This window comes from Leuciscus leuciscus (genome assembly GCF_965113295.1).
Source record: "Leuciscus leuciscus genome assembly, chromosome: 2".
NCBI classification, from domain to species: Eukaryota; Metazoa; Chordata; class Actinopteri; order Cypriniformes; family Leuciscidae; genus Leuciscus; species Leuciscus leuciscus.
The window spans coordinates 32181447-32201418 of record NC_138726.1 but is presented as its reverse complement, the minus strand read 5'-3'; the positions used below and the strand labels follow the sequence as shown (position 1 = coordinate 32201418).

General features: G+C 38.4%; 1 protein-coding gene and 1 long non-coding RNA gene across 5 annotated transcripts in view; one reads left to right on the top strand and one right to left on the bottom strand.

Moving 5' to 3' along the window:
• phkb (phosphorylase kinase, beta) overlaps positions 1 to 19972 on the top strand; it is a 72574-nt gene that overhangs the window by 37604 nt on the left and 14998 nt on the right. For all 4 annotated transcript variants that reach the window (XM_082162136.1, XM_082162135.1, XM_082162134.1 and 1 more), the window contains 5 exons: positions 126 to 284; positions 1035 to 1129; positions 11809 to 11864; positions 14346 to 14439; positions 19485 to 19568. In XM_082162136.1, coding sequence (XP_082018262.1) covers positions 126 to 284; positions 1035 to 1129; positions 11809 to 11864; positions 14346 to 14439; positions 19485 to 19568 — 488 coding nt within the window. The remainder of the gene's footprint in view (positions 1 to 125; positions 285 to 1034; positions 1130 to 11808; positions 11865 to 14345; positions 14440 to 19484; positions 19569 to 19972) is intronic.
• LOC309493131 lies at positions 13007 to 13678 on the bottom strand. Its single transcript, XR_014203811.1, has 2 exons — positions 13522 to 13678; positions 13007 to 13117 (listed from the first exon to the last, which is right to left on the bottom strand). It is a non-coding gene; the product is annotated as an uncharacterized lncRNA (long non-coding RNA).

The window sequence follows — 19972 nt, the reverse complement described above, 5'->3', positions numbered from 1 at the left end:
GAATTTTCAGCATCATTACTCCAGTCTTTAGTGTCACATGATCCTTCAGAAATCAGAACTGTCTCATATATGTACAGAAGACACCCTGGGACTCTTTGAATTTTGTCTAATTTGATTCTCCGCAGGGCACGCTGTTATTCCCAAGTATTTCTACGTGCCAGCAGACTTTGTAGAGGCTGAACAGAAGAAACATGGCAGCCAGAAGCGCTTCCCCAGCAACTCGGGGCGTGATGGGATGCTGTTCCTCTGGGGACAGGCCCTGTATAACATCGCTAAGCTGCTGGGTGAGTTTCAGATCCATCCAGAGCCCAGGGGTCAGGGCTGCTTCACACAACACAGACACGCACTGAGAGAGTTTACATAGATATTCTTTTATTTATTCATGCAGTGACTTTATGCCATTTGCTCATATTCCTCAAAAGGAAAGAGAGCCGAAACCACTGGGATCCCTCTGAAAGCTGTGGACAAAATGGTTTATGAACCAAACTAAATAATGGGACCATATTAATAGAGGTCAACAAATGTTTTTTATGAATCACAGTGGTTGTGTGAAAAATGATTAGCATTATTTATTCAACTTCATGTCCTTTTGGTGAACTTTTGCACTATTTTTCAAGTCTTCTGAGGCCATTTTTGTGAGAAACAGACAGGAAATGGAAGTCATTATTCATTAATCTTCTCCTCCACCGTAGCTCTTGACTGATCGTGCCACATCAAGTTTGATTTTCTGCAAATAAATTCTAAGTCTAATAACGATCCCTATTAACTATTAACATGATTTTCCCCACAAAAAAATATGTATTTTTCAGCAATGTTATTACCATGCTGCATCCCCAGAGTGCTTCATATTGTAAGCAATGATTCATGTGTATGCGTTGCAGTAAAATCCAGACCGGCAGATATATTAGTAATCTATGCTAAGGGCTTGTTTTTAAATCGAAAACCTTGTCTGGGTTAAAAATGCAGAGATTTGTTTCAAAGCTTATGTGAACTGAAAAACAGTAATTGGTTCCCGTTCTGTGTTTGCTGTTCAGTGGATGGTTTGATCAGCCCAAAGGACATCGACCCCATCCATCGCTATGTGCCCCGAGAGGATCAGAGGAACGTCAGCATGCGATACTCCAATCAGGTGAGCTGCATCTCGTCTCTCTTCAGCCAACTACGCGAATACTAAAATCTATCCTGTAAACACACATATGAATTGCCTGTGTATTTAATCTCTCTCAGAGCCTCATGCATAATTTGTTTTAGGCTTTTCTTCACATCTCCGTATCAGTCCCCTACAGCTGACTTGTTTTGCAGATCCATTCCTAGCAGATCTGTTAGTGCTGAGACAGATCACACTGTTCTTGATAAGAGAAACCTACGGACACCTGCTGTTTCATAGCTAGAACAGTACTCCCTCATCTGTCTCTGTAAACAGTCTGCAGTATCGCTTTTTAATACAACATCTGCTCAATCCAGTTTTACTCAGGGTTTGTGTCGGAGCCCTGACAAAAAGTGGAACGGGTTGAAAAATGCACATGCAAATTAAAAACAAACAAACATTTTCATCAATGTAGCCTATCTAGTAAAAAGCACATTACAACTTTATTAACACACAACCCTGCTGGTAAATCTGTTGATAATTATATTAAGTATACACTACCATTCAAAAGTTTGGCACCAGTAAGATTTTTTTCCTCTGAATAAACTTTTACTTTTATTCCGCTAGGATGTATTAAATTCAACAAATGTGACAGTAAAGACATTTATATTGATTTCTATTTCAAATAAATACTGTTCTGTTGAACTTTCTATCCATCAAAGCGTCCTGAAAAAAAGGGTTTAAACAAAAATGTTTACCAGCACAACAGTTTTCAACATTGATGATAATAATAAATGTTATTTGAGCTGCAAATTAGAATGATTTCTGAAGGATAATGTAACACTGAAGACTGGATGAATGATGCTGAAAATTCAGCTTTGACATTTACAGGAATAAATGACAATTAAAAAAAATATTAATATAGAAAACTGTTACTTTAAATTGTGATAATATTTCACACTATTATAGTTTTTACTGTATTTTTGGTAAAAAAAAAATCTTACCAACCCCAAACTTTTGAATAGTGGTGTATGAATTTATTTAAGATTTTTTATATATATTTTTGTATGTATGTATGTGTATATATATATATATATATTATTATTATTATATATTTTTATCTGTGGTGTCAGCCCTGATCTGTAAATGGTTCACTGGTTTTGCTTCAGGACTGTTAGATTAGAATTTTCATGTGATGTCTGTGACTGTTGGGAAGCAGCAGTCTTGTTACAAAGAAGGGGTGTTTATCATAGTCTTTATACATAACGTAGCACTAGCTACTGAATGCAGACTTCATATAAGTATGTGAGGAACCAGGGAGCTATCAGAAATGTCACTTCCTTTCAAAACGTCTGACACATCTATTGTAGTGAGAATGGTGACTCATGCGTGCAATAAAAGCTAACAAAGAGGCTGAGATAAGTGCTGAGCGAGCTTCATTAGCATGTATGCAAGTATGTGTCTTATTTACATACCTGAAGTATTTATTATTTATAAATATATTTATACCACCAGTCGACTTACGCCACAAGAGTAACTTGTGACACATCATGTATGACGTAGGATGTAGGAGTATCGTAAGCTTAGATGCCTCTCGCGGTTTAAACAAATAGGGCTGTGAAACAAACTGAAGCTCCTCTTCTATTATATAGAAATGTTTTGCTGTTTCCTCTGAGCTTCCGCGTTCGTCATTACGTTGTGCGTCGGGTCAGGGGTTAGTCTTCCACCGTAAACCGATGCGTACGGCCATCTGTCGGAAGCTAGTGATTATAAAGTTTTTAATATGAATATTTTGCTTACACAAACGCTTTGCTTCAGAAGGCCTTTATTAACCCCCCGGAGCTGTGTGGAGCACTTTTATGATGGATGGATGCATTTTTATGGACTTCAAAACAGAAACAGCCATTCACAGCCATAATAAAGCTTGGAAGAGCCAGGACATTTTTTTATATAACTCCGATTGTATGTCTGAAAGAAGAATGTCATATAGACCTAAGATGACTTGAGTGTGAGTAAACATGGGCTAAATAAAATGTTTGGGTGATCTGTCCCTTTAATTGTATATTGCCAGCAAAATCACCCCACGTAACCTCAGTCCTAGTTGAGATGTAGCTGTAATTTGACTAGTGTTGGCTTGGAAGTGCAAGTTTGTTTAATCAGAGGCAGTGTTTTGTTTTATTCATGAGTGTTGCACCGCTGCATGGGAGAGTGGGAGGAGCCATGCTGCTTTGAAGGAGGGCACTGCATATTGCACAGTAATGCGTAAATGTGCTTGTCTCTTTGCTTTTGCATCAAAGGCTACACTGGCTAAGGGGCACGTTGCCGTGACTGCTGTTTATGTGATGTGTGCATGTGCAGCAGTGTATGTTTGTGGATTGGATGTAGCCATATAAAGTGTCAGTTTATGTTTGCCTATATATTACGGCCTGTCTTTGAGCACCTTTATGTGATATTTATGTGAGTACTCATGCACTACATGATTGAATATGATTGCCAGTTTGTGTTTATGCATAAGTTGTTCTCAGCCTACACTTGTCCTCCTAACATCTCCCATACTTTGTCCCCAGTATGAAGGCAGATCTTCATTCTGAACCATGTCCTTGCTCAGAGATTAGACGGGCTCTTTTCCCTGATTGATGGATGTACCCTCTTTCAACAAAGCACAGATGGAGCTTAGTTTAAATTTAGAAACGATTGTTCAGCAGAGCAGCCAAGGTGCAGGAAGCAGCCTCGTCTTTTTGCCTTTTAAACACAGAGAACAGCTTTTGAAATGCTTCCCTCGCTCACATACACAAACTCAGGGAAAGAGGCCTACTTAGCTTTGAAGGCGCTCTATTTCTCTGATTCATATTTAATTTGATGCATTAAGACAAATGTATTCCAGTTCAGTCCCATTGTTTTGTTGGCTGTTCTCAACAACTGTGTCTTTTAATGTGAAAACACAGGATGTTACAGCGGTATGTTTTATTGGAAGTGATTGTTTGGGGTTTGAGTTTAGGACTATGGGGATTGGACGCAACTCGTTCCACATTAAATCTCCTGTGTGCGTGTCTTTTTCATTGGGCTGAGTCACTTCATAAACACCCCGAGGGATTTCCAGAACACACCACAAATAAACACACTACAAATGGTGAAGACATATCAGTGGCCATACGGCATGGACATACGCAGATGTTCAATGTTGTCTGTCCTGTCTGTCTATCCATCCATCCAGTCTGTCTGTCGCTGAAACTGTAGAGCATAGCACTAACAATGCCATGGTCATGGGTTCAAAGCAAGGGCTGACAAAATGTGTATCTTGAATATAATGTAAGTCACTTTGGATAAAAGCATCTTGTAAATGTATCTATCATTCGTTTGTTCGTTCTTTCTTTGAATTTCAGTTATTTCCATTTCCACTTGCATTCAAATTTGAATTGATATTCTGCATCCTTTTGGCTGCCTCAACTGGAATTCAAGAACTGGAATTTAAAAGACATTCTCCATTCAGTTCTAAATGCAGCACAACCCTGGAACATAAACATGCGCACTTACTATGTTACTTACATTCATAATTGAAATCCATAAAGACGTGTATGCAATTAGGTGCACATTTACACACATTCACACATCTCGCCTTTGATGGCGAACTAATTCACTCTGTACTTGTTGAGGCTGCTCTTTGTTGAAATTACTCTTGATAAATGTAAGCATTGTGTGTGTGTGTGTGTGTGTTTTAAGTCCTGAAAATATTGATGGAGAATTTCCAATGACCATCACTACACTTGCATACGCACCCACATGAACACATTGCTCTAAAGCACGTCAATTGTCCACCTTTATGCTGAGAGACACAAACAAAACACTTCACAGTGCAGGAGAGAACGATGATGGGTTGAAAATATTAAGGAGAGAGCAAAAGAACGGCTGTACATTTGGGCAGGCAACATTCTGTAATTCTGTGTTGACGGCCATGTGGAAACATATTTGTTGTTGGAGCTGAATGTCTTTTCTCAAATGTTTTGGGAGAGGTGACAGATGTGTTGTATGTTTATCACCGACAGCCAGCAGATGTGATGAATGTGGCAAGAAATCATTTATGTGTCACTCACTCAGTTAGTATAACTCCAGACTTTATAGTACGAGAATCCAAATCCAGTGTCACTCTGATATTGTAATGTGTAGAGTGTATTTCACGGGAAACATATCTTGGCATATACCTTTCATTGTCATGTCCTAATAAGTAATGATGATCAAGCATTGTTCAGCAGCCACCTAGTCAAGACAAACAAAATTACGCTGTTATTAGGTTGTGAAATCTAAAAACACAAAGGCTTTTTAAAGGGTAACTAAACCCCTGGTCAGAGCCTGACTCCACCCACTGGCAATATTTGAAAAATGCTGGAAAAGTGGGCAGACCCCAGCGGAGATAGAGGGGACGAACCGAGGGCGGGGCTGAGCGGGGGGGCGTGCACCTGAGACCCGCAGTGACGGATTAATTGACAGCTGCTGTCAGACTCTAAAATGGAGAGTGACTCACAGGGTCGCAAGACAACGTAAAGTACATGCATCTGATGAGTTTTATCGAGTTAATGTCAATAGCTTGCCGCTATGTGAAAAAATCCAGCAAAATGCGCCCGCGCGTTTGTCGACCCCAGAGGATTAACTTTAGCCTAACCATAAATTGTGATTCAAATATATATGATCACTCACATCAAGACGCCGCTGCGGTGGTGGAGTCCATGCAGGAGGAGCAGCGTTTGGCACTGCGTCGCTTTTCAGCGCGAGCTGTGTGGAGAAGCCCATTTCCACCTCTATTGCGTTGGAGAAGCAATCCCACGTAAAATGCAGGGTGCACACTCCAGCTCTAGGCGGGAACTTGCGGTCTTCCAGGCCAAGTGCATGCAACCACTGGCGCCTAATTTCCAAGACTGCTGGAAAGCTATGCAGTCCAGCAGTGCTGTTGCAACCAGCAACACTACATACCCTTCTGACCACTGTACTAAATACAGATAAATCGTCAGTAAAGCCGGTTCCTTGATTAGTAGTAAATCGCCACCACCTGCTTTTAGATGGAGCGGCATTTACTACACAGAGCCGTTGTTCACTGACAAGCTGAGCCATATCGCATTAATTATCGCAGGTGATACGTCCGTGATAATTAATGCGATATGGCTCAGCTTGTCAGTGAACTACGGCTCTGTGTAGTAAATGCCGCTCCATCTGAAAGCCGGTGATGGCGATTTACTACTAATCAAGGAACCGGCTTTACTGACGAGATGCGCATAACAATGTCATGCGATATATCGCCCAGCCCTAGTTTAGGGTTTAGTTACCCTTTAAGAGTAAAGTCCAGAACCTTGCCTCTGTTAAGTTTTGTCCAAACCCCACTTAAGTGGTTTGGGGAAGAAAAAGTTCAGACTTCTTAATAATCATAGATGAGTTCAATTGCGACAAACAGTAATGCTATCTATCAGGATGTGAGACCAACACTATATTAAGGTTAAGGTTAGGGTTTAGTATTTGCTTCAATGTTATAGGCAATCAGCACTTTGATTGACATGATAAATGAAATCATTAGAATCAGATGCAGTTGAAGGCCTGTTTACACCAAGATGAATATTATGTGTGAAATGTTGGTGTGATAAGCATTTTTATTTTAATGTTAATGGGTTAGTACACCCAAAAATGAAAATGATCCCATAATTTACTCAACCTGAAGCCAATCTAGGTGTATATGACTTTCTTCTTTCAGCCAAACAAAATCGGAATTATATAAAAAAAATGTCCTGGTTCTTCCAACCTTTATAATGGGAGTGAAAGTTCAAAAAAGTGCATCCATCCATCATAAAAGTATTCCATATGGCTCCGGGGGGTTAATAAAGGCCTATAAAGTTTGGAAGCTTTTTTTTTTTTTAAATATAACTCCGATTGTGTTTGGCTGAAAGAAGAAAGTCATATAAACCTTTTTAATCATTTAAATTTTTGGGTGAACCCTTTAATGCATCTTTTCATTTTGTGTCATTTTCTTATGTAGAGGGTTTATAATCTAATCTAATGGCTGTTTTAGAACCTGTAAATGCTGTTTGACTTTGTTGGAAAGCTGTGCCCTTTGTCCGAGCCAATAGCCTTGTGGGCAACGCTCTGATGTGTTGCGCGGGTGCGCTTCGGGAGACCAGAGTTTGAGTCCCGGCTTTCCCAATCCCGCCCCCCTCTTTCTCCCACTTTACTTACTGTCAGTTATCTACTTTTTATCTCAATAAAGGCAATAACACAAACAAAAAAAAGTAAAGTTGCGCCCTTGTGTAACTGACTTCCATATGTGTCACCTACTGTTAGAGAGTGCATTTTCATTCAGACCATCTTCCATTTTTTTCAAACAGACAAATGACGTGTGAAAATCGGGCTGCATTTCTGCGCTGAACATTTGTGTTGGTGTGAACAGGTCTTACGACCCAAACCAATAACAGACCCCCAGATCCATTCCAGATCAGTTCCCAAATCAGGACCTGTCGGTTCAAAAACCAGTCAGTCCATTTGAATAAAGTAAAATATTGAAAATACTGAATTATTGTGTCACTTGATACAGTGAGACACAGAACTGCATCTAAACCTAATGTCTTTTGGTGTGCTTGTGAAATGAATTACAAAAAGTGTCAATGTTAGGTCGGTGTCTTTTTCTTTCATATTACTTTTGTGACTGTGTGTTTTATCAGAGGCTTAAAAACACAGTCCCAATCTGTTTCTGAAACCGCTCTGCACATACTCTCCTTTGGAGCAGCTCTACAGGTATTAGTAATCAGCCTTCTTATCTCCTCTCACTCCACACACTGCATCTTTATGGGAATTACATCACATACAACACCGCTGACAAGCACCAGACTCCTGAGGCTTTCACCTGCCTCGCTTTAATATAAATTGATTTTTTTTTTCTTCTTGTCATAAGGATTGCCGACTAGATCTAATATATCTGTGGTCCTTCTAGAGAGGGGTGATGTGTATCGAATTCACAGCAAGCCTTTGTTCACAATTACACTCCCACCTTCTCCAAAGTCCAATCCCCAACCCTTTCAATTTCTTTAAGGTGATTGTGGCCAGACGTGCGCTGTTGCATAGGGAGCCCCTCACTCTATTATAAGATGTGGAATGGAGTTGAAAAAGTAAGCACTTTTTCTATTCTACTTTGAAAAGATATTATTATTTATTTATTTTTACATAGGGGTTCAAAAATCTGAGGCCAATGCTTCAATTTTCAATTTTTCATTGTTTTATTAAACATTTTTCTAAATCTTAAAACTCTTTAATTTTTGCGGTTTTAAATTTAAAAAAATTAATCCCAGAATTTCAATATGGTCTCATGACTTTAGATACATTTTTCTATCTCCATCTCTTAGCTTGATGGGGCTTTATCAACTGAAATGTGTAACCTAAAATGCAAACAGCTATCTCACTGCATCAACAAAGAGACTTCTTTGAATTTTGATCATTAAAGGGACATTAGGCATCCTAAAGAGCAGCAGTTTACATCGGTTAATGTTTTTGTGTATTGGCAGAACAAACTGCAATGCGATTGTGGATCTGCCATATCTCTTTTATCCACATCATATCTCTAAGAGAAAGTCCATTGGGTTTGCATTGATTTATCACATAAATGGATTCAAAGAAAAGGGGCTTATTTCAGGCTGTCCGATTAGAATAGAATCTTTAAAGTTCCTTTTAGTTTGAATTGAGATATTATAAAATCTTTACAGCTCTAAAACATTTGCAATAATTTACCATAAGAATGGATTCAGGAAAATGGCTTATTTTAGGTTGTCAAAATAGAGCATTATATACTGCCACATGAGCAACGCTGGTGTTGTGTAGAATGTTGTGTTATGGTTTGCTGCTACTGTCTGCAGAATCAGAAAGCATTCTAATAACATGATATGTGAACTCTGTATTGCAGTATATTGCATTTGAGGCAACAGTTATAGCATTTCATTAGTCTGTACTTTTACACCTTTGTGATGCACTCACAAACTGTGGAGTTTTGCCATTAGTGATTTCCAGGGCTCCAGAATCTGCGAAAACATCACTTAGTTGCCGAAGGGGAGGTTTTTCAAGTGCTCTTTGTATCAGATATGAAATTTTCTTCAGCACTCAGGAACGGCTTACACCGCAGTCAGTCTTAACATACTATTAGAGTCTAAGCCTGTCAATGTATGACTGCGTTGAATTAGTGAAAGCGGCAAATGTTCAAATGATGCCATCACATATTAAAATTGCTTACCAACCCTCACAACTATATTATACCATATTGACTATTGCATATTATTGACTATAGTATTATTTGAAGTTGGAGTGCTAGTAAATGAATATAAATATGGTAATCTCACATAGACATGTATATATCAGAGTACCACAATATTCCCATCTGATACCATCACGGTACAATGCCTTATAGGTTTAATGTTTTGAGGACTAATTTGTGGTTTTCTGCAGATACAGCATGATTATGCTATACTGTAAGTTGCAAGAGCCTTTATCCTCATTCCTCATTTTATTTGTGACATTTGTTTCGGTCTTCAATTTATAGTTGCAGAGTCTGACAAATTTGTCATTAGAGGTAAATATTGACTTTTTGACTTACCATGGGGCTCTTGAAGCCACATTATGAATAGAGATCATTTGACTGATTGATAACAGAGACATTAATAAAGAGCATTTCTTATCACTGTCAGTCATATTGAGCTGTTCATAGTTTATTGTCTGCTGCTTCAGTACAGAGTGAGAGACTTCAGGAGTATGCAGAGTACAGGGGGGGCTCCCACTAGTACCAATAGTAGACTTGACTTGCAGGAATTTGTACACCACCAACTGCCATCACTACAAAGCCATAACTACGCTGCTGTGAGAAAAGATGTGCATATCAAAGATGAAATATGTTTTTTTTTTTTTTTTTTTGCCTGTTAAAGTACTTTCTTCTATTCCAGCATAATAGGGTGTGCTGGCACATATTTCATACCTCACGTTATACAAACAAAACCAAAAAATGCACTGACTTTTACAATGTACAAATGTACAGTATCTGCCCCTTAGACGTTCAATTGTGATGTATTTTATATTATTTACTGAAGCTGAAATTTGAGTGAAAATAATTTCTGTGGTGATCAACAACAGAAACAATAGGAATAGAAAAAAGTGATTCATATTGCTCATCTGCCATGGTCATGAATTGTTTTGAGTGTTCCCAGAGAATCAGATAAAACATATTCCCCAAATGCATTAAGTCCTGACTACTACATTTAGCATAGATTTTTGCCCCAATTTTCAGTCTGTACAAGACATATTTTACATTTTAAACCAATTTTATAAGACGCATTGTTTTTATTTGTAATGCGTGTCCTAGCAAGGAGTTTTGTTGTGTTCGGTCGGAAAGTGTATGATGCCCAGCCTTCAGTTGCTTCAGACAAAAGCATCTGGCTAATGCGTAAATGTTAATGTTTATGGTTTTGCAATTGATTGTTTTGCAATTTTGTTTGGTGCCACTAATGGTGATGATTTAATCCTAATGTTTATATATGTATATAGTTGTTTCACTGTTGTTCTTGGCGCAATGCAAACTACTGAAGTTATACTGCACCTTTTCACTTTTTGAATCCTTCTGCACTCGTCACAGATTAATAACATACCCAGACATTCACTTCCCATCCATCAAGGGCAGCTTGAACCTGCTTCTATCCACCTGAACAAAATATCCTCCTCCTCTGCAGCCCTCACGCAGGGCAGAATTAGCATGTATCGTCTCTGTTGATCAACCCTTGTGATGACTCACTGCACTGCCTCCACAAAATAGCTGTGCCAATATGTCATTTAACCCAAAGCTGTGATTTGCCCTGTTCACCGAGCACTTATCGCCCCCGTTTTAATGGGAATCAAACTACAACACAGCTGAGGCAAACAGCTTACATCACAAATATAAATCTTCCTTTCAGACTAAAAAAATCTGTCTATCCCAACTTTTTACACATTTTAGCGCATTTGAAGGTGTGTTATTTACATATTAGCTGGCTAATGTTATGGCTTTGGGAGTTGTAGCTGCAGGGGGTTGGTAAACGCTGTACGTTTTTGCAAGAGAAGTGCCTGCAAACCTCGGTTATCAATTAATTGTTTTACCGTAGCACCAAGCAGAATCGCAGAAATAACGATTGTTTTGAAACAGGGAAGCCTGCAAGTTGCGATCTCGAGAAAACAAGACAAATTAGCCATTAAGATGCTCTTGCAGTTTTGGAGTTGTGGCTGTGGAAGGTTTAAATGGATGCTGGGTGTCCTCTGTGTGTAGGCAGAGGGCTTTAGCCACTGATTGATATGACCCAACCTAAACCTTCAGCAATCAGTAGCTCATTATCTCAGCGAAATTACTACATCATCCAGCCCAAACGTCTGTAATGAGCTAGCATAAAGAATCAGGGCTCTGATCCACCATCATCTCCCTCATCTTTGTCTGCAGTCTCTCTTTCTCTCCCTCTCGATGAAGCTTGTTTTTCCCCTATTCCCTCCAACCACCCAGTCATCGGTTATACTCTAGGTGCTTTGACTTTCTCACTCTTAAGGTCTTTCTCTCTTTTCTTCATTTTTAGTATAGTCACTCATTCCTGAACTCACAGGCGATGGATTTTACACTCTGTGCCCTTGCCTTTAAGTCTTCCCCATAGAGACCCAAAGTTTTCCAATACGTCTTCTTTGTTTGTTTCCTGCAGGGTCCCATTGTGAACGATGTGGTCATTCATGTGGCCCTGATAGCAGAAAGTCAAAGGTAAATACATTCTCTCTCTCTCTCTCTCTCTCTCTCTCTCTCTCTCTCTCTCTCTCTCTCTCTCTCTCTCTCTCTCTCTCTCTCTCTCTCTCTCTCTCTCTCTCTCTCTCTCTCTCTCTCTCTCTTTCTTTCTCTCTCTCTCTCTCTTTCTTTCTCTCTCTCTCTCTCTTTCTCTCTCTCTTTCTCTCTCTCTCTCTCTCTCTCTCTCTCTCTCTCTCTCTCTCTCTCTCTCTCTCTCTCTCTCTCTCTCTCTCTCTCTCTCTCTCTCCTGCTCTAATTGATGCCTTCACATTAATTGTTGGGCTATTCTGTAGCCTTCATCCATCAGCTCTCTCATTTAAAGCTTTTCTGGGAAAAGGAAGAGGTGAAAGAGGTCATGTGGCCATCTGGCCCCAGCCAGACCCACTCTGCAGTTAATTTAACATTGTTCACCCCAGCACTTAACCCTCTTCTCCCCTTCACACTGCAAACCTTAATCAGGATTACTTGTTCAACTCAACCATCATACCTTCATTTAAAGCAGCAGATTCCACTTAACACCTCACCTTCCCTGCAAAGCTGAAATAATGTTCTTAAAATATTATAGTGTATGCTGGTTCTGGTTGCTTGTAAACATATTCGTTGAACCCCTCATTATGAGAAGTACCTGCAGAGCACTCATTTATGTATTTACAGTGTCATGCAAGATTGTTTCCCCTTGGCTTTTATGGATACTTTACATCAATGCTTGATTGCAAATCCTACATAACCGCTTTAAGATGCATATCAACTATGTAAATATGACTATAAATGTCTATTAAATTGTGGTCAAATGGACCCTTTTCACATTTCCGGGGTTATCAGAAACAGAATAGTGAACTGAACGGAAATAGTGGTGAACAGAAACTACAACAAATAAAATGGTTACATTCTCATTTACTCCAATAGCAAAAGAAAAAAATCTAAATAACGTGACTGACTTTACAAAAGAGGAAAAAATTATAGAACGGTTATGTTTGTCAGAAGAGAGAAAGATGTCAAATTTGCAATCAGTCCTTAAGCTGTTGTATTAGAACCATTCACGCAGAAGCAATGACTAGTTTAATATAATTTAATTCGAAGGTTATATAACACTTAGCTTTATAATTTTACATTACATTAAAAAAAAAAAAATAGTAAAAGAAAAACATAAATCTAGCAAATTAATACCCGTGGAAAGATGTTATCACAGTCTGTGGTCCATTAAACATTCTTTATTTACTCTTCTTCACTAGCTTACTATTACATTAATAATAATAATAATTCGTTACATTTATATAGCGCTTTTTCTGAGACCTCAAAGCACTTTACATAGAAGGGGGGAATCTCCTCAACCACCACCAATGTGCAGCATCCACTTGGATGATGCGACGGCAGCCATACTGCGCCAGAACGCCACCACACACCAGCTTACTGGTGGAGAGGAGACAGTGATGAAGCCAATCAGTATATGAGGATGATTAGGAGGCCATGATGGACAGAGGCCAAGGGGCAAATTTGGCCAGGATGCCGGGGTTACACCCCTACTCTTTTTCGAAGGACATCCTGGGATTTTTTTAATGACCACAGAGAGTCAGGACCTCGGTTTAACGTCTCATCCGAAGGACGTGCTCTTTTGGCAGTATAGTGTCCCCGTCACTATACTGGGGCATTAGCCTACCATTAACCTTATTAGTCTGCTAGCCTAGCGTACCATGCAGGATACACATTTTTTTTGAGATGCAAAATAGAGTGGTCCAGGGATGACGTTAAAACCCTTGATGATACTTTGTTGTTTCTACAGCGTAAATTAAACACACCCATGAGAACATTTGAGTGTGAGTGTGTGCAGTTTACTTTGTAGAAGTATCCAAGTATTGTCAAGTTATGTTTTCCACACACCTTATTTACCCATAAATATAAAAACCCATTGGAAAATTTCAAGGGAACCACTGGTGAATTAGTCCTCCGTGTTTTGAGATTATCCCTGCACTCTATGCTAGTTTTTTAATCATAAAAAAAAGAATCATGTTCATTATGGTAGTTATGATGTTACATTTATTAGTATTATTTTACAGTTGAAGGGTAAGGGTTAGGGTTCATATTATAATGTTAGGCATAATACCACATTAAAGACAAATTGGATGTAATATTTTTTAATAGTTAATAGTAAAAAAAAGAAATGATATTTTCTTTAAATAGAACCAGATATCGCTATAATGTGATTAGTTTTCTGAACAGGGGATAGAATGTGGCACAACAATTGCAACAATAGATTTGCAGTGGAATGATTATTTTCAAACACATTGGAGCACACAGGTGGTGATATCAAGAAAATAAGCCAGGAAAAAAAATGATAGTCTCTGTTGGCTTCTATAAGCTTGTCATTGTTTTTCCAATTCCTTTGATTCCACTGATGTTGCAGAAATGACACCCCTTATCTTTAATCTTTCACCTTATGTCTTGCTTGCTTGTGTCTTTCAGATTGCAGGTCTTCCTCAACACCTATGGCATTCAAACTCAGACCCCACTGCAGGTGGAGCCCATTCAGATCTGGCCTCAGAAAGAGCTGGTGAAGGTATCCCGTTTCAATCAATCAAACTGACCACCAAACAAATCTTCCAGACTGATCTGTTTCTGTGGCAGTCGCTCCATTAGACCATTGGCAAGTTTATCAAGTGGTTTGGATTGACTGGCACATCCCTCATGTCAGTTAGTGAATTATTTTTGCATTCTCTTTAAGATTTACACCATGGTTTGAACCTCACTCATGCACTATTGATGGAATTAGTTTGACAAAAGACTCTGAAAATAGTCTTTAATGTTTTCTCACATATATAAATGACCTTTGTAAACGTACTAGCAAAAGAGTGACAATATATCTATAGAAAGCAGCGTTAATTTTTCTGACCAACCTGGTCTGTACTGGTCATCAGATTATTAGATTATTATCTTTTGCTAAATGTTTTTTTGTGCTCATTCTGTCTGTAATCGACCGATCATGGAGCAATATGTGCGAGAGTGTTTACGTGTTTGTTCTTCTGTCTGTGGGTGTGTGTGTGGGTGGTAAGGTTTTGTCACCGGAACGTGCAATTTACTGCAGTTTGGTTTAAAAGCTGTTTGAAATCAGACACCCAACAGTATCTGCTTCCCTTGACACTGTTCTATCTGCGGTCAGTTGTGTGTGTGTGTGTGTGTGTGTGTGTGCACTCAAGTGTGCATTAGAGGGAGTGATGGTTTGCTGAGTATGCCTCTGTAAGGATGCTCGGAGCTCTTTGGAAAGAGCAGCCTACTTCAGATCAGCTGCAAAACCTTCGTTGCTGTCACCTTTAATGGTAAATGACACAATATACACATTTGAATTCCTTAAATAATTCATTTAGATAGGAGGAAAAGCACAAAAACTGCAAAATCTTAATTGTGGATTATTTTCCTTTTGATATTTTGTGATATTATGATTGATTTAATTATTAATTTGTATTAATTTCCAATACTGTGCAAAAGTTCGTGTTCAGCCACCATTACTCCAGTATTCCATATCACACGATCCTTCAGAAATCATTCTAATATTTTCTAATGTTCTGATTAGCTATTATTATCAACGTTGAAAATATGTTTTTAATGATTCTTTGATGCATAGAATGTTTTGAACAGTAGTGTAGTTAATATTGAATCAATCTGTTAATTCTACATTCAGTCAATTCTATTAATCCATAAATAAGTAAATCAAGCAGCATTTATGGTCAACTTTTGAGCAGCATGACTCGAAACAAAATATGTCCAAAATCTGAATAAATTATACACGGAAATCTAGCAACACTTCCATACTGGAACACTCCAGTCCTGCTATAATCAATAAATCTTTCTTACTATGTAAGCCATTCAGATTTTTGGGCTCTGGATAACTCCTCCATTATAATAATTGAAGTTGTCTATACTTGCTTATTTACTCTGTCTTTACCTTGTTGATTATATTGTTGATAATAATCTCTCACTTGCAATGCAAATTGGCTATTACTCAGACTACATGGTAAGTGGTGCAACATGCAAATCTAAAACCTTTCTAAATGACTGTCTATGCCTTCACTTTGGTTCTAAAGCTTCTTATTGAGTGTCAGGTGATGATTCTCCAGCCCTCATTATTGTGTGCCACAACAAAGATTGAAAATACATCCGTGGATGAGACTGCTTATGCAAACTTGCCTAGTTGTCTTTACCAATAACCTGTAAACTACTTGAAATTAATTTGATCTGCCATTGCATTCATGCAGAAATGTCTGTGATTGGTTACAATACTCAATTGCTGCAAAATTACATTGTAAATGGAACATTTTGACACAGTGAGAGTTTATCAAAATGGAAAGCTCTTGTTGCAGCTGTAATTGTTTTTACATTTTTATTTGATCAGTTGTGCAGCCCTAATGTTCAGCCTTATCTTTAACAAAAACCTTTTGCCTGATATTCTTAAATAATCATGTCAAATACAAGCGCAGATAAGAGAGCAGTTCATAGGTTGACGTGCTGTTTCTAATTCAAGCGGCAAGGCTGCAGAAAGTGATACGAGCGTGAACGTCTTAATTGTAGAATCCTGTGTATTAAAGAGGTTTGTTTCAACATCAGCACAGTGGCTTCACTGCCCCTCTTGATGTGCTACAGGCTTAGCATGCGTGACATTTGCAGGTTTCGTGTCAGGCATGTTGAGCTTCTGATTAGAGGCAGGGTGCTCTCGATTCAGTTGTGTCTTCCCCTCATTGCTATTCTGCACACAAATTTTCCAAGGTACAGAGATCCACAACGAGAGAAAAAGAGTTCTGGAGCATAAATCTCTCTCCAAAATGTTCGTATTGACTACTGGATTTAGTCTAAATTAGCATCTATTTTCCTGTTTCGGTTGGATATGAGCTGGATTCTCCTCGGCAGGAGCTTATTGTTCTGGTATTTTTTTCTTTTCGTCGTGTTGTGCAGTACACTTTTGTATTGGAGTGTTATTCTTAGAATGTCAGACCGCAGGAGGTCAGAGAGAAATAGAGCTCCATCTAATGTCGTAAAGATGTCGGCACACTCTTTGTACTCTCTGCACTGGAATATGATTACTGAGGCAAGCGTCACTATATGCAGGGAGGGGGGTTTGTTCTTAGACTTTTAGGTGCTGCGCTTCAGGAGAAGTGTACTATTACTTTTCTAAGCAATCAGTCTTGTGATTTCTACTTGGCAGACAATAAAATGACCGAAAAATCCCATAGATTAAGATTGAAGGGCAAACCTGAGCAGGGACGAGGCCATAGATCTCCAAGTGGGTGGACATTGGTGAAATAGGGTGGCAGGGAGGTAGGAATACAATTCTGTGGCATGAATAAATCATGCAAATTACTGCTGTACTGTTCGGTGTTCTGCCCTGACATTGTATTTGTTGCCATTTTAAGTTGTGTGCCGTGACTGCATCTCTGCCTTTAAACATGTGGTTGATGAGTGTCACTGGCAAAGTGGTTTATGTGTTGGATGGAAAAGTCACTGCACATTGACTCAAATACCCCTGTTTAATCTCCTTGCACTGTTTTGTTCTGCTGAGACTCTTTACCTATAGTTAAACTTGCATGTAATTGTTACTGGGAGAGGACTAATCCGGCTAAAAGCGAGACTGAATCACACAGTGTGGACCAATTACACTGTTAAAAAATGTTGGGGTCAGTAAGATTTGTTTGTTTGTTTGTTTGAAATAAATCAATACTCAGCAAGGACACAAAAAATGTATCAGAAGTGACAAAAAATGTCATATTTAATTTTAGATTATATAAAATTTGTATAATCATATAATATTTAATAAATATTTCAAATTCTATGTTGTTCTTAACATATATACAACAAATAAATGTTGTTCTTCAAACTTTCTGTTCATTATAGAATCCTGAAAAAAACACCTTCACACTTTTCATTCTTTATTAAGCAGCATCCCCATTTTCAACTTATAGAGGGAATGCATTGACGTCACTTGACGACGCCGGGGAAATAAATAAAGTAAATTTGCCTGTAAACGCTTTATACAATATAGATAGGTCTAAATCCGGGTGATCACTTACATTAATGTTGTACTGTATATCATCATATCATCCAGCCCTAAAACTTGTATAGTTTTTTGTCAGTGTTTATTTGAAAACATCCAATTATGCAGAATATAGTCTGTTCTGTAGCTTTTGGCAGTCTGTAAAAATATACAGTACCTCAGATTTCTGGTCAAATCTAGTTGTACAGTCAATCGCAAAGCTCTTTCCCATTTTAGATGTGTTTTGTGTGTTTTTTGGGCATTCACACTGAAAACAAATGCTGCCTCTCAGTCTTTTTGCCACTTAGTGGGCGTGACTGCATTCACTCCGGCCGACGGTGACGTCACGCGCATACCCTCTATAATAATAATACATGTCTCATGAGCAAAATAAATGACTTAAAAAGAAATGTAAGAAATGACCCCAATTCTTTGAATGGTAGCATATCTGTGTGGATCTGTTGACTTTGTGACGCTAAAAATAGTGTACATTAAGAGGTGGACATTTTTTTCTCTAGCTTTATATGCAAAATGGGATGAGCCTTATTAGACTTGTGCACAGTAGCATCATGGTGAGCTTTTGATAAGCACAGTTTTGCTTTTCGTCCCCTTGGAATTATAAGGTTCTATCTGCGTTCTGAGTAGTTTTGAGATATTGAGCTTTAAAGTTTTTGCATTCCATTCGACTGTGTAGAAAGAACCTTTTTATTTTCTAAATAAAAAGTTCCAAAATGTACACAACTTAAAAAACAACATCACATAATGTAAAGAAGTGGTCACAGAATAAGAATGTGTGAATAACTAAATTTTGACAAAAATGTCAGATAGAACCTTATAATTCCAAGGGGACGATTTTCTTCAGAAAATACATGAATCTGGTTATTCTTACAATTTTGTGCAGCAAAGTGTAATGATTGAAAAATCTAGGCTGGAAAGCGAAAGGAACCAAGGAATCATGAACTTTACACCACTTAACACCAGGTTGCTCCAAGGGAACAAAGACTCTAATAAGTGCACTGCAATTTGAGATATATAAAAGTATCAGCTAAATGATAAGTTAGTGATACAGAAGAGAGCAGCTTTATTGAGGTCACAGAGGAAGTGTTGTGAAAGTGTTACGCTCAAATAATGGCTTAAGTGCTCAGATCTCTGTCTTGATTATTGGCACTAAGAACTTGTGAAAAATATCACAGCAGTACACTGAACCAACTTAAAACTGCAAGGTAAACTTTCTGGTCTGGCTCATTCTGATTCTTCTTTGTCACACTATCCCCTGGTTTCATAGACAAGGCTAAAGCTAGTCCCAGACTAAAATGCTTGTTTTAGCTGTTTTAACTGAAAGAAACTTGCACGAACACTTGCAACAACAAACTTGACCTTTTCTCCAAGGAAATAACCAGGCTTTCAGAATCAACCACTGAACACAACATGCATGTTATGAATTAAACCACATGGTGCCTGTGCTATAATGGCTCAGATAATACCTTTACACACATATTGGACACACACAGGCATTCTAGTCCTTATTGAGTGTGATATATACATATATATATTTATGTGTGTGTGTGTCTCTGTTTTTCAAGGCATACCGCTTCCTTGCCATTAATAAGAAGCTTGGTTTGAGTGGGAGACCGGAGAGGCCCGTTGGCTGCATTGGCACTTGCAAGGTAAACAGTGTTCTGTGTGCTGTCGCAAACTCTCCTGACAGGAAATGCAAACATTTCCTAATTTACTTCAGCTCTTCCTCATTACAGTTCTTTGTGATTTATCCTTATAATAACTCAGAAGCTCAGAGTAACACCGTGCATAATTAAATATTAGTCCAACTCTCCTTTAAAGGAATAGTTCACTGTCATTATGTACTCAGCCTCATGTCGTAACAAACTTGTATGGTGCTATTCTAGCTCTAAAAGACAAAAGTGGTTTTTTTTCATGAATCTTTATACAGATCTTTTCCATACTGCAACAGTTCATAGTGACCACATCTGCTAATCTCCAAAAATGACACAATATCCACCAAAAACATTTTAAAAGTCATCTATATGATTGATATGAAAGACTGATAGTACTG